Source organism: Lycium ferocissimum, chromosome 11 (genome assembly GCF_029784015.1).
Source record: "Lycium ferocissimum isolate CSIRO_LF1 chromosome 11, AGI_CSIRO_Lferr_CH_V1, whole genome shotgun sequence".
In the NCBI taxonomy this organism is placed as follows: Eukaryota; Viridiplantae; Streptophyta; class Magnoliopsida; order Solanales; family Solanaceae; genus Lycium; species Lycium ferocissimum.
In genome coordinates, this window is record NC_081352.1 from 66,126,094 (window position 1) to 66,141,210 (window position 15,117).

At 41.8% G+C, this 15,117-nt stretch overlaps 1 protein-coding gene across 1 annotated transcript; it reads right to left on the bottom strand.

Annotated features, from left to right (window-relative positions):
• Positions 1-12,434: 12,434 nt before the first annotated feature.
• LOC132037964 (anthocyanidin 3-O-glucosyltransferase 2-like) lies at positions 12,435-14,739 on the bottom strand. The gene is made up of 2 exons (XM_059428677.1): positions 13,632-14,739; positions 12,435-13,191 (listed from the first exon to the last, which is right to left on the bottom strand). Exons 1-2 carry the CDS (start codon positions 14,543-14,545, stop codon positions 12,648-12,650), a joined length of 1,458 nt encoding a protein of 485 aa, XP_059284660.1. The 5' UTR covers positions 14,546-14,739; the 3' UTR covers positions 12,435-12,647.
• Positions 14,740-15,117: the final 378 nt, after the last annotated feature.

Consider the following 15,117-nt stretch of genomic DNA (forward strand, 5'->3'; position numbering starts at 1 on the left):
TGATATCGATAGATAGGACCCATGTATATGGCCGATATGACATTAAACTCCTAATTGCAGTAGGTATGGATGCCAATTGGTCAATATTCCCTCTTGCTTTCGTAATTGCCGCCAACGAGAGCAACGAGACATGGGGGATGTTCTTGACTCATCTACAAACTCATGTTATTAAGGGTCGTCAGGGCATATGTGTCCTATCGGATCGTCATAAAGGCATATTGCACAATATGCGTACTCTGGAAGGGTGGCAGCCTCCATATGCTTACCATCGATATTGCTTAAGGCACTTAAAGGCTAATTTGCAAACAAAGTTTGCAAATGGCACTGTAAACAAATTGATGTGGGGGGATGCGACGCAGCATCAACAAAGAAAATGGCTGCAAAAATGGAGCTGCTAAAGGAAGTGAGTGAAGAGGCATATGTTTGGTTGATGAAATTAGAAGTTGAAAAATGGACGCTTTATGCCGATAGAGGAAAGAGATGGAGCATGCTCGCGACGAATAGCTCGCAGTCTTTCAACGGACTCTCAAATCTACTCGAGGACTACTGTCGGCTCGCAATGGTAAGACTAACTTTCGAAGGTCGTGGAGCGATTTGCGGATAGCACAAGGAAGGCAAGAGCTATATTAGTCGACGAGAGAACATGGATGCCAAAGCCCTAGATGGAGCACCATAGAAGAAAGCCAGAGGGTCATCAAATGACCGAGTATGACGTCGTTCGAAGAGTGTATGAAGTTAGAACGGGTTATTGCGACGGCAAAGGAGGAAACAAACATATCGTTACTGAGCATACACAATCATGCACTTGTGGTAAGTGGCAAACGTACCACATGCCATGTTCTCATGCAGTCAAGTGCTTTGAGAGAATGGCCGAAAATGTAATCGATTATGTGGCGGAGGAATATAAGGTCGTAAAATACCTTTAAAGCATATTCGGCCAATTCCGTCCCCCTTGGTGATCAAGCTTATTGGCCAGCCCGCGCCGTTTTCTATGATTGCGAACAAGAACCATATCCGTAAATGGGAAAAAAAACAAGCTAACCCGTTATCACAATCAAATAGATGTTAGCGAAAAAGACTTACTCTCGCAAAGTGCTCGGCATATGTAAGCAATTTGGGCATGATAAGCGGTCATGTGGGCAAAACTCTCGTGGTGGCGGCACATCCGGGAAGTAGAAGAGTGTCTAGAACTTGATTTTTTTTAAGACCATTGTAATTTAATGATGTATTTCGTTGCTAATGGGATGAAATATTTTTCAATTATTATGAACCTCTCGTCTTGAACCAAAAAAGTACTTTCATAGCTTTGGGAGTAAAACAAAAGAGATTAATCAAAACCCTATAAAATATGGCACTTAAACCTAAATATAATAAGTTTTCAAACGTACTTCGGAGCACTTTACAACCCCTAAAACGACGATCCAAATGTATATGTATACTTGATGTAATGAGCCGATATTACTGTACACTAAAAAAAATATTAAGTTCTATAAAAATATTTATATTCCGGTGTTTTAAAACGTGACTAATCTTCGGTCAAAGTACGCAAAAAATCTTAATTTTGAGTTTGATTTCCAAAGAATAAAGGTTGGGTCGGGGGGTTTAGGGACGGGTTTCACGCACAGATTCTGTGCGTGAAAGGGCCAAAATGTAAATGTACACTTTGGTCATTTCACGCACAAGCCTAGTTTGATTCCCAAATTTTTATTTTTATTTTGGGTTACAAAAGTGCCGGACCCTTTATATCACAGATAAAGAAAAGACATTTTCCTCCCAAACCCAACACATCAATATGAAAATGACAAAATGAGCATTGAATTAATAAAATTTGACAATAGCGATCTAGACCTTCACAGAATATGTAAGTCACGCTATAACAAGATTCAAAATCTCATAATTAAAACATCAAAACCTGTCAGGCTTCATTAACCCATACGTAAATTCTTCAATTATACAATAAATTCTCAATATTCGAAAACGTCCGCAAATTATGTTCCGTAAAAAAAATATTTCAACTAAGAATTAATATTTATAAGCCTAGAATTAAAAATCAAATTCAACTACAACAATATTAGTAACAATATATGAGGAGAAATAAACTTACAAAAAGGACGAAAATCACAACTTCTTCACCTGAACAGAAAAAACAGCATAGTCTGTAACTTTTTTATTTATCGAGTAATGTAATTTATTGATAGAAACATCCATGGTATTATACTTTAAAAAAACATAATCGGGAATCAAGAACTCTGGAAAAAGGAAAAACTGAAGAAGAAAAGGATAACTTGAACTTACAAAATATGATCATAGGATTACTGTGTTGTTTTAAAAATCTATATTTATATAAATTGTTGGTGACTTTCTTAACCGATGAAAAGGTAAACAGAGGTGTAAGAGGCGAAAAGGCTTACATTGAAATGATATTAAATGTTCTTTCAAATAACAGTTGGAAATTGAAAAAGAGGCAAGAACTGTATACGGTAAAAACAGGATATATGCAAGACCGGTGAGGCAGGGACCGGAGATAAGAAGAGACGGGCGTGATCACGAGTCTTCCCTTAGAATCGGTGTTGTTGCACCGAGCTGCAGGTTGACACGAGAAAGTGAAGCAAATGCGGTGGTCCGATATCATGGGACCAAACTCCGCATCACGGCCAGGTCCAATTTCGAGATGGCCAGGTTGATCGTGGCCGTTGGTCCGGTTTTAGCATGACTGAGTTGATCGTGGCCGTTGGTCCAGTTTCATCATGACCGAGTTGATCGTGGCCGTTAGTCCAGTTAATCAGTTACAAAATCGCCACGCGTCAACATCGTTATGTCACATTGTATCGACGACCGTACGGGTGTCAAACCGTACGGCCCAACCTTATCTTTTTAGGGTTTATTTTATTACGAAAAGGCTTTTATGTTGTATGCAAGACGTAAGGCAAAACTATAAATAGGAGGCATTTCACTTTTGAAGGGTGAGCTTTTTTCAAGATCAAGAACATTGTAATAGAAATTATATATTGAAGCTCTCTGTTTGGTGGGATCGTGGCACTTTATGCTTATTCTTCCAATATAGTTGGCTTAATCATAAACATTTGTATCTTGATTCGAATCACTAACGCATATGTTCACATACACGTACTATAACACGCAAATCTATATTATTTTCCTATAAACCCAAAATAGATTAAAAGTTCATCCACATATCCTATACCTCGCTTTAAATTCAATTAATTACTAATTGCAAACAAGAACTGGGGTGTTAATGGTCCGGTTTGACTCGGTTTTTGGATAAAAGTCACCGTTTTTTCTCCTTACTAAGGAAGAATAATGACTTCGTTTGGACACGGAGTACCAAAGAGCTTTGAAAGAATTGAAAAGGTAGTCTTTGTCCAGACCAGCACTCTCTTAGAGCACACCGAAAGCGGACGAGCGGCTTTCTCTACCTTGCCGTATTCGAGGTAGCGGTAAGTGGTATTTTGGTCCGAGAAGAATCGGTGCAAAATTAATTCCCTATATATTATGTGAGTAGAACTTTAGGGGATGCGGAGGACCCGAAGTATCCCCGCCTAGAAAAGTTGGCATTGGCATTGGTAAGTGCTTCTAGAAAGCCGGCCTTACTTTCAATGCCATCCGATAAGTGTAGTGACCTACTTATCCTCTAAAGAACATCAAAAACAGAATTATCGGTAGACTAACTAAATGGGCCGTAGAGATTAGCGGATATGATATCGAATATAAGCCTCGGACGGCCATTAAGTCCCAAATATTGGCTGATTTTGTGGCAAACATTTCACTCCTGCCATGGTCCCCGGTTAAGAAAGAGCACGCTAACCTCGGGAATATCTTCGGTATTTGGTGGGTACACACGGACGACGAGGCTCGAACCTCAAAGGTTCACAGACTGGGAATCGTCCTCGGAACTCCGTCGGGGATACCATCGACAATCCATTAGAACTATTAAATTGACTAACAATGAACGGGGCTGAGGCCGTAATGTTGCAGTTTGGAATTAGCTCGGAGTATGGGGGCCGAAATAATTGAAGCAAAATGCGACTCTATCTTGGTCGTTAACCAGGTGAATGGCGTCTTCGAGGTCAAGGATGAACGGATGCAAAGGTATCTGAAAAAAATCTAAGTGATACTACACCGGTTTAAAAAATGGACCATATAGCATGTACCCAGGGAGCAGAATAGCGAAGCCGATGCATTGGCCAATTTGGGATCTTCAGTCGAAGGGGAAGAAATCAACCCCGGGACTACGGTGTACTTGATGAATTCGGCAATAGAAAATGGACATGCTGAAATAAACACAACGGGTTTAACTTGGGATTGGCGCAACAAATACATTGACTACTTGCAAGACGGAAAGCTCCCGAGTTACCCAAAAGAATCACGGTCACTAAGGACAAAAGCAGCGCGGTTACTCAATTAGTGACGATGGTCTTTCTTCGGACCCACACAGGCCAAGTGTTTGGGTCCGGAGAAATCGAGTATGTGATGAAAGAAATACACGAGGGGACTGCGCGGCAATCACTCCGGTGCTGAAGCCTTAGTCCGAAAAATTATCAAAGTCGGTTACTACTAGAACCGGATGAAAGAAGATTCGAAGAATTTTATCCGAAAATGTGACGGGTGTCAAAGACATGCCCCGATAATTCATCAGCTCGGGGAGTTGCTGCACTCGGTGATATCACCTTGGCCCTTCATGAAGTGGGGAATGGACATTGTTGGTCCATTGCCATGGGCACTAGGTAAGGCTCCGTTTATTTTGTTTATAGTGACTATTTCTAAATGGGTTGAAGCACAGCGCTTCGAAAAGATTAGAAAAGGAAGTTATTGACTTCATATGGGACCACATTATTTGTATGCGTTTCGGCATCACGTGAGATAACTTGTGATAACGGTCCTCGCCTGTTCGTTTGCGGCAAAGTCAATGATTTCCTTGAAGGGTTGAAGATCAAGAAAATCGTATCAACTCCGTATCACCCGAGTGCGAACGGACAGGCGAAATCCACGAATAAAAGAATAATTCAAAATCTGAGGAAAAGACTTGAAACATCAAAAAGCATCAACGAGGGAAGTACTCAGGAGGTATTGTGGGCTTATAACCACCGCATAGAAATCAAGCACGGAGAAACACCTTTCTCGGCGGTTTACGGGGCCAAAGCCTTCATTGCGTGAAGTTGGTGAACCAAGTCTCCGATTCGTGTACACCACCGAGGAGTCAAACGAGGAGGCCATGGCCGTAAAATTCGATCTCACGATGAACTTCGCGAAAACGCGTTGGTCCGTATTGCGGCCGAAGCGACAAATGAAAAGGTACTACGTAGAAGGACGATTTTCGGCATTTCCGGTTAGGGACTTGGTCTTCGAAGAGTTGCAGCAGACACCCGAGAATTCCCGGCGGTGGCGGGTCCCGAGGGCGAAGGGCCGTGCAAGATAACCGAGGTGGCAGACGAGGATCGTATCGGTGGAATCCGTGGATGGTAACGGTTTAACATGGAAATGGCCCGGAATGTGAAGCTCGTTTGAAGGAATCTCTTTGCTAAGGTGGTATGAATGACATGTTTATTAACCTTTTCTTTTTGCGGAAGTCGAGTGGGATAAAGTTAGGTGCTAGGTACGAAAACACGTATTTTGCACTCTTTTCCTTAGTACGATTTTGTCCCAAAAATGGGTTTGAGCAAGGTTTTTAATGAGGCAACAAGTACAACGTGTTACTAGATAAAGACGAGGACAAATGCTCGGAAACTGGGCCACACCTACGAGCTGGGGACTTGGATACGTTTACCCGATCTTGCGGCTCGGATAAGCACTGGGAGATACTATACTCATATCGAGGTTTACCCGGTTAGTCGAAAACGGAGGAGCTCAACAAAGCAAGCGAACGCTAATAGATGTTACCCCGAAAAATCCTCGAGATTTTTGTATTTCCCCATCTTCGCCTAAAAGCGGACCTTCCGTATTAGGTTTCGATGTAAGGACCAAACGATCGAACGAATCGTGTCACTTAGTACTACACAAGCAAAAACGAAGGAAACGGACGAAGTCTTCATATCATGTACATGAAAATACTTGCAATATTAAGATCATTAAAAATTCATTGCGGATGTGTCTTCTTGTTAAAACGGCCTACTGGTGATTACCACCGAAATTCGGCATCATTTTTAACTAAATACCCTATCCCCGGGGATTATAGTCGAAATTCGACAAAGGAAACAAGGTCACATTGAGCGAGCCAAAATCTTATAAACACCCCAAATAGGAGAGCTATTTGTATTAAAAATCGGCAAGGCCAAAAAAATATCGGCCCTAAAAATGCCTAACGTGATTCAGAGACGTCTGAATTCACAAAGCATAAATAAGTCCCATGGGCAAACCACTCGATCAAATTCCCGGATAAAACGTACCAGACGAAGAGGTACAGTCCAAAAAAATGACTCCAAGTCTCTGCTTGTCCTTAAAACGGACCGACAATTCGGGCAAAAGTCAAAACAAGCATTCAAGCAAAAGAATAAAAAGAATCGAAACGGAAAATGCACATTTCATATATGGAGGTCTTTTACACCCGAAATTCCTACGAAGTAAAAAAAAAAAAGCCAAAAAGGCAAAGGCAAAATAAAGGCTAAGCACAGGCTCTGATCTATCCGGTACAGCTGGAACCAGAACGCTCGGATACTGTCTGCTCGGAATCCTCGGAATCGGTATCAAGAGCTCTCTTGGCTTCCTCCTCGGTCTTTCTAGCTTCGAGTATCAGGGCCGGGAGATCCGCAAAACCATGTTCGGCTTGCTCAAGGGTGGCCCTCCGGGACTTCCACCGTTCATACTCCACCGCAATCGTGGTATGAGCTTCGGCAGCCTCCACACTCCTGCGGGCCCCACGCGAGAATCGGCCTCGACCAGGCCGGCTTGGCCACTAATTCATCTCTCTCTTCATCGAGGACTCCTTGGATTTGAGTGGCCGATTCGAGCTCGGCTGCGAGAAGGTCATTAGCCTCGGCCGTCTCCTCGAGTTCGGTTTTATTTCGTCGCATGCTCAGGGCCCTATCCTCGGCTTTTTGCTCGAATACCCTCATCCTCTCCTTATACTTAGCACTCTCGGATTCAAGCGACGATGCCTCTCGGCCATGTTCACGGCATCGGTCTTGACCAAGTCAAGCTCCCCCGGAGTTGAGAGATAATGGTTTCGAGTTCGCACCAAGCCTCGAAGAAAAACGAGCATTATCTTGGCTAAGCGAACTTGTCCGCTTCCAAAAGCCGGTTCTTCTCGACCATCCCGGCCAATTCATCCTTTAGCAGAAGGTTTTCGACCTTGAGCTTCGAGCTCGGGTTGAAGGTTGGAAAGGGCAACAGCTCGGTTCAATTCATCCTCCTTCACTTGCAAAAGGTGCTGGAACTTCTCCGTTTCTCGACCCTGGGCATCCAGCTGGCCCTTAAGGTCGTCAACTTCTTGCTGAGCACGGATGAAGGCTTCATTGACGAGCACCACACTCTGTAAAAGAAACGAGAAGTTAAACTTGGATAAACGAGAAGCTAAAATTCACATTGAATTATGCAAGGATAGGCTGATAAGCTAACTCGATTGCCCGCGTGCATGCCCTCGTTAATGAGACTTTGCCAGGGGACTCCAGTCATCTTTGGCTTATCCGAGTCTGAGACGAGGGGCCTCAGATAGCTTGCTACTCTCACTAGACGATAAAAAAAGTTGCAATCCTCAGGGACGGTGACCATGACCGTTCTGGTCCTTCTTGGTTCCACACTCGGGGCCGGGAAAATACGCACCAGGCTATCTCTCGAACCAGTCTCGGTGGCCCGGCCAGCTGCCCTCGTGACTCGAGGGATAGGGAGATGTCAAAAACCAAGCGGCTCCCCGGTTGCGGGGAGGGGTATCCAAGAACATATCATCGAGGTTGTCCGACCTCGGAAGCGAGGTAGGAGAAGCGGAATAGCTCCCGGCGGCCTCGGTAGGGAGCGAGAGTGCCTCGGGTGTTGTAGTTGGGTCCCCGGCAGGTGTTGAACCGCTATCCAATGGAACCTCGGTCTCGGGGACCGGCTCAGCCCTCTGTTCGGCCTCGGCAGTTGGTGCATGCCCGGATCTTCTAGTCCTTTGCAGGGGGGTCTCCTCGGATGAAGCATCACCTGAAATGTCAACATATTCAATTGACCTTAGAGGTCGGGTAAAGAACTTCTTCCCCAGCCTGTGCAATGTCGGGGGCCGACGGTTCTTCCTCGGCTGAAGGAAATGGCGTAATGGTTGTATCCTCCTCCGATATAGAGTCAACGGAGGGAGTCACACCGACCCTCCGAATAAGGAAATCGGGCTCTGTTTTGTCTCTTAGAGTCCGAACGACGCTTCTTGCCCTCTTTTTCGATTTCTGCCCTTTGTCCGAGGGGTTTCTCCTCCTTTTGTTGGCAGAAGCAATAATACGGGATGTACCCGTTGAATCAAATTCGGGTGCCGGCGCAGCGGGTTCGGCTGCTGGCTCCTGTCTTGGGTCCACCAAGCCCTTGGGTAAACCTGAATACCGAAAATGTTATAAAAGGGAAAAGAAAAAGATGAGGATATAATGTGTTCCAAATCAAGCAGAATATTACCGTAGTTTTGGGCGATCCATCGGCCACGCGACGGGTTCCCCGTATGTCAGTTCTCCATGGGTGTGCTGATCGAGGAGAGCTCCAACCCATTCATTCATGTTCCGGACAGCCGGAGGTATCCATGCCACGGCTGATATAAAGAAGGGGAGAAACCGTTTTAATACGAGGGGGCAAGTGTTTAACAAAGCGTTCAAGGGTAATTATTGAAGAAGGAACTGAGGAACTTATGATTATCATTCCACCTCTCCGGAAAGGGCATATAGTCGACTGAAATAATGTCTGCGGTCCTCACCCGGTCGTAGCGCTCTAGCCAACCTCGGTCCCTGTCTTCATCCATCTTCGAAAAGATCGGATTTCGGCTTCGCTTGGTGAGCTTGATCACACCCCCTCAAAAGAACCTCGGAGAATATAAACGGATGAAGTGAGCCACTGTAAACTCCCTTTTTACGTCGTTGGCCAACAACCGGAGGCAGGCCACAGTCCTCCAGACTATTGGGCCAATTTGGGCCAGGGTCACATTATATGTCCGGCACATATCCAATATAACCGGGTCGATTGGGGGGGTCGAACTTGAGTGTAAAGGGATAAATATAAACGTACAGGAAGCCCTCCCTGTAATCGGTGATCTATTCGTCGAGCCCGGGTGCAAACACTTGCACTGAACGGTTATCCCATCCGTAGTGAGCCCGGACTTGGTCGAGTTTATCTTCAGTAATGGACGATGGGTATCGCCTTACATCGAACCCTCTATCCGCAACCGAAGAAGGTTTCTCAACTTCAAACTCTTTGTTATAATTGGGTTTGGACGGTACTATGTCCAAAACGGTAGGCTCACGACGGTCTTACCCACGGGTTGTGAAGTTGGCTCGGCCCCTTGAGAAAACCTGAGGGAACATCACGGGAGGTGGTTTCGGTGTTGGCAGACATTTGAATTAGATAATAAAAAAGGAGGTTCGGTGAACTCGAATGAGGGAGAAGGAACAAGTTACAAAAAATAATAAGAGTGAAGAGGCAGTTGAGAGATTTTCAAAATAGCAAAGTGAGAGGAGAAACGCAACAGCACTTTCGATCAAAGAACAACAATGGAGAAGTTGACAAAGTTGGTCTGTTTTGGCAATCAAAAATAAGTAAGAAAATGGAAGAGGAAGACGATCAGAGGTGGAGAAGTAAGAAGTAGAAGTGAAAGTGGTAAAATGAGAGGGTTAAAAGCCTTATATAGGCATGGGGGACTGAAACGGTTACGAAGCCGAACCGGGGTGACACGTGTCCCACAATTAATGAGACGTGAGTTGAAGAGACGTGCGTTACGACGGTTGCCAAAGTCGACCACTCGGGGTGAGACAAGTGGCTGACGGCTGAGGGACGTGACACAACTGTTCCCGCCAAAAATTTAAAGATAAGAACGGGCTTATGGCACCACCGGTTTGGTGATTCATCCACTTCCCGTTACTCCGGTAAAACTACGGTCCGGGAAGTGTGGGGACTATCTGTATACGGTAAAAATCGGATATATGCAAGATCGGTAAGACCGAGGACCGGAGATAAGAAGAGACAGGCGTGATCACCAAGTCTTCCCTTAGAACTGGTGATATTGCACCGGCCGGGTTGACCTGAGAAAAGTGAAGCAAATCTGTTTGGTCCAGTATCACCGAACCAAACTCCGCATCACAGCCAGTCCGATTTCAGCATAACCGAGTTGATCGTGGCCGTTGGTCCGGTTTCAGCATGACCGAGTTGATCGTGGCCGTTAGTCCGGTTAATCAGTTACAAAATAGCCACGCTTCAACATCGTTCTGTCACATTGTATCGACGACCGTACGGGTGTCAGACCGTACGGCCCAACCTTATCCTTTTAGGGTTTATTTTATTCTGAAAAAGGCTTTATGTTGTATGCAAGGCCCATAAGGCAAAACTATAAATAGGAGGCATTTCCCTACTTTTAAGGGTGAGCTTTTTCAAGATCAAGAACATTGTAATAGAAATTATATATTGAAGCTCTCTTCTTTTCGTTAGGATCGGTGGCACTTTATGCTTATTCTTCCAATATAGTTGGCTTAATCATAAACATTTGTATCTTGATTCGAATCACTAACGCATATGTTCACATACACATGCTATAACACGCAAATCTATAATTATTTTCCTATAAACCCAAAATAGATTAAAGTTCATCCACATATCCTATACCTCACTTACAAATTCAATTAATTACCTAAATTCGGGGTAAACAAGAACTAGGGGTGTTCATGGTCCGGTTTGACTCAGTTTTTGGTTAAAACCAAACCAAATCTATTAAGTCGGTTTTTTCTAATATTCAAACCAAACCAAACCATTAAAGTATAAATTCTATCGGTTTCGATTTTGTTGGTTTTATCGGTTTGGTTCGGTTTTTGCGGGTTTTTTCGGATTTTAAGAATGTATTAATACAAAGAATTTTTTTAAGAATGTATTAATACAAAGAACCTTTGAATCAAATGGTAACTAAATACGGCTTTGACAGTGATCCATTCAAATCTAAGAATCTTCTTAACTAATTCATTAACTTTACATAGGTATAGGCTTATGGCTATGGGTATAGGAATTATAAAAGCATAACATTTACTTTTCATGATTGTAGTTACTTCCCTATATATAGCCTTTTGATATTACGCAGCCCCTCCGAAATTTTTGTTATCTAGGTTCATCGTGTTTATGAAGCATTGAGAAGAAAGCATAAAAGTTAAAACAAAAAATGATAAACAGAAAGACAAAATCATCTACCAAATCTTTTTAAATTCCAATTGTGTCGTTTTCTTCCCTTTAATTTGTTACGGTTAAAATGCTAGCTTATTAGTAGTAATTCAGATGCCATGTAAATGTGGGAACCATAAAACTGAATAAGGGAGAAATTCTATTTTACCTTTAGCAAATTTCTTTTTATTTTACCTTAAACTTAAATGGGCTACACTTTTCTTACTAATTATTTGAATTTGTATTGGACTTAATATAATATATATGTATGTATGTATGTATGTATCGGTAAGAAAAGTGTATGTATGTATGTATCGGTTTGGTTCGATTTTGATTCGGGTTTTTTTGGTTTAACACCAACCCAAACCAAATGTTATCGATTTTTTAAAATTTAAAACCAAATCAAGTCAAAACAAGCCGGTTTTCAGTTTATTAAGTCGGTTTGATTTGGTTTTAGGTTCGGATCGATTTTTCGATCTCATTTGAACACCCCTGACAAGAACATTCAATGAGCGAAGAGAAAAATATTCAAATGAATAGAGAAGACTGCATTAAATGAAATCCAACCACTTGTCTTTACTATGGCCATACGGCTCCGACGTTCTTATTTTACTTATTTTATTTTTTATGATATTGATTTGTATTAAACTTTTCATTTGTTATATTTAAAGATCGCATAAATGCATCTTTGCACTCAAATGTTCTTGAAGAAAAAGCTTGATTAAAGGCTAATTTAATTGTTCAATTTTTGAAGGCTATTTAGATCTTTCAATTTTTTACTTTGGGGCTTTCCACTTATAATATAGTACGATATTATGATGATTTATATACAATTGAAATTAGTCTATGTCCTTGATATACTACTAGTCTAGACTAGGATATTTTTTCCTGCATACCTAAAGTTAAACAATTTCTGGACTTTCACATAACGAAAGAAGCACAAATGCCGAGAGCTGTAGACTTGGCCCTCCGGAACGTAACATTTGACATTTAAGACGAGAAAGCATGACCTTTAATTTCCTGTATTTTTCCATTTTAACAGGTAACAAATGGACACTCGAGAGTTCATTTCTTTTTTTAATCTTTCTTTAGAAAGTATAATGACTTGCAAGTGGAAGTGTAATGCAAAAAGGATATTGATAGCATCTCTCTAAAAGATATAACCAATTTCACAAGGTTTATAGTCTAAGAACATTTGTGAGAGTCTTCCACTGTTCCACGCACTATCCGTTACAGTACTAGTTCAGTTCTCACTTTCTTTCGGTTCTTTTCCCTTTATCCCTCAATGAAATTATGTAATAAAAATTATTCAAAGATAGAGCAGCCAATGATCAAGAAATGTTACTAATGACATCCTCAATTAGAAGCCCAAGAGATGCATAAGATGAACCACCCTCCTTCATGGCTGCACTGCTTTTCTCTTTCATTTCCTTCGCCCTTTTCCTGATTTCATTCTCCTCGCCATCCGCCATCAGCTGTCGTATGCCACTTTCAATTTCCTTCGCAGTAACAATCTCGACAGGCCCATGTTTCCCTTCGAAGTCCCTGAAATAGTCCATTCGAATCTCCACTGCCAGCCCCAATTGTTTAACCAACTCGAAGGCATTCATCTGCTGTTCCGCGTACTGTGGCCAAGCGCCTATTGGGACTCCAAAACACAAGCTTTCGAGCACAGAATTCCATCCACAATGAGATACAAATCCACCCACTGCAGGATGAGATAGTACTGCCACTTGAGGTGCCCATCCTATAACTTTCCCGACCCCATTTGTCCTTTCAATAAACCCTTCTGGTAGCACTTCCTGAAAATCTTCGTAATTACTCGGCAGCTCCATTTTCCCCTTCGGTGGAGGTCTTCGTAAGGACCACAAGAACCTGTCACAGTGGCGAAGTCAAGAATTTTGTGTTCAAAATTTAATATATATATATATATATATATATATATATATATATAATATCTTTTAACCTATATGCACAATATTATTTTCTACTATATAGATAGTATTCCCACTGTCCCAATTTAAGTGTCTTATCTTTTCTTTTAATTTGTCGCAAAAAGAATATCTCTTTCTGTATTTAATAAGTTGACAATTCAAATATCTTACATGACAAGTTTAAAACCATAAGATTCAAAAGATATTTTAATACATTACACACGTTTTTAATTTAGGACTACAAGATTCAAAAGTCTCATTTTATACCTTAAACTTTGTTACCAAGTCAAACTAATTAGACAATTAAAAATTGGGACAAAGGGAGTATATTTTTCGGACGATCAAAGGGTGTTCAACTGACTATCTAGCTACACCACTGACCTGTGACCGCTGCACTCCAATGCAACTGCTATTTCTTTGATCTGTTCGGCATCAAAACTTCCCATACTTCCAAAGCACAAAAACACTACAGAGGATTCTGGCTGATCATCCAACCATTTGATAATACTTTCTGTTTCCGATTCGCTGTTTCGACCGTGACCCCCTTCTTTAAAATTCACCACAGGACCAACTGGATATATTTTCGGAACTAAAAGAGACTGAAGAGCAAAAGGTTCAAGCTCCGCGAATGTGTTGACCATAATGCCCTTCGTCTCTTTGAATCGAGTTACAGAATCGAAGAATAAGGTCGTTGCGGTTGTTTGATCTGTTGTCAATCTAGGCAAGAATTTCCCTGGATACGGGTTTTTAAAACCAGGGATTGTTAACTCTTCATCAGAGTCCTTGTACTTAGAGGTATCTATATGATGCTCTTTTTTAAGGGACTCAAAATGATAACAAAGTGCAAGAAAAGTAGCATTTGAAGTGAGGAAAATATAACTCGGAACACTAAATTCGCTTGCCACATCAATCATAGAGGTACAGAACATGTCAAGAACAAAGCCTGCAAGCCGAGAAAACCCCAAACCGGATTTAGAAAAGCTTGTGTTATGAATAAAATCTTTTACTTTTGGTTTGTGACCTTGAATAAAGTCAGTGAAGAAGGATTCCTTATTTTTCAAGAATCCAGCAACAGTTTTCTCGTCAAGGGTGATATCGACGAACTGCAAGCGAGGTGAAGAAGAGAGTGATGCGACGTAGGATTGAACGCCGAAATCCATTGGAAGCTCCATGATGAGGACAGAAATGCAAAGTCTTTCATCTCTGTTGAGAATGAGTTTTGCAATTTCAATGGCGGAGATAAGGTGACCTGCTCCAGGTGAAGGAATGAAAACAAGCTCTGCTTTCGTTGTCATCGAGCCTTTCTTCTAAAGAAAAAAAGGAACTTGACTATAATTTGTTGTATGAGATTGGGTTTCTGTGTATGTTCTAGTGGACAGAGTACAAGAAGTTAAAACAAATTTGCTACTCCTACTAATATAAGTCTTTACGGCGGTTGAGACTGAGAAAGACTGTTTTGTCATTGCATTTTTAGAAGCTCACACTTTGGCATAGTTCTCTACCCTACTCACTTGATTACTCGATTGGCTATTTGAACTTTTATTTTGTTGGTGAGGATTCGAATCCTTCCTCCCTCATTTCCCCTTTCCCTGATTTCTATGTAATAAAAACAATTTTTGAAAAAAAAAAATAGTTCTCCACCCATTTGTCTATATATACAGTAGTGGGATGTCGCCCGTGCGGGCCTAACGTGTTAGTTTGTACGTTCTAGTATGCTGCTATGATGGACTTTATAAGTAACGTAGAATTACAAATTCAAAAAGAAAAATACGATTATACCAGAGCTATAGTTAGATAAAGATAAAAAAAAGAGAAAAGACATGTTTTTTAACTTTTTTCAGACTTGTGCAAAAAACTCACTTTTTTA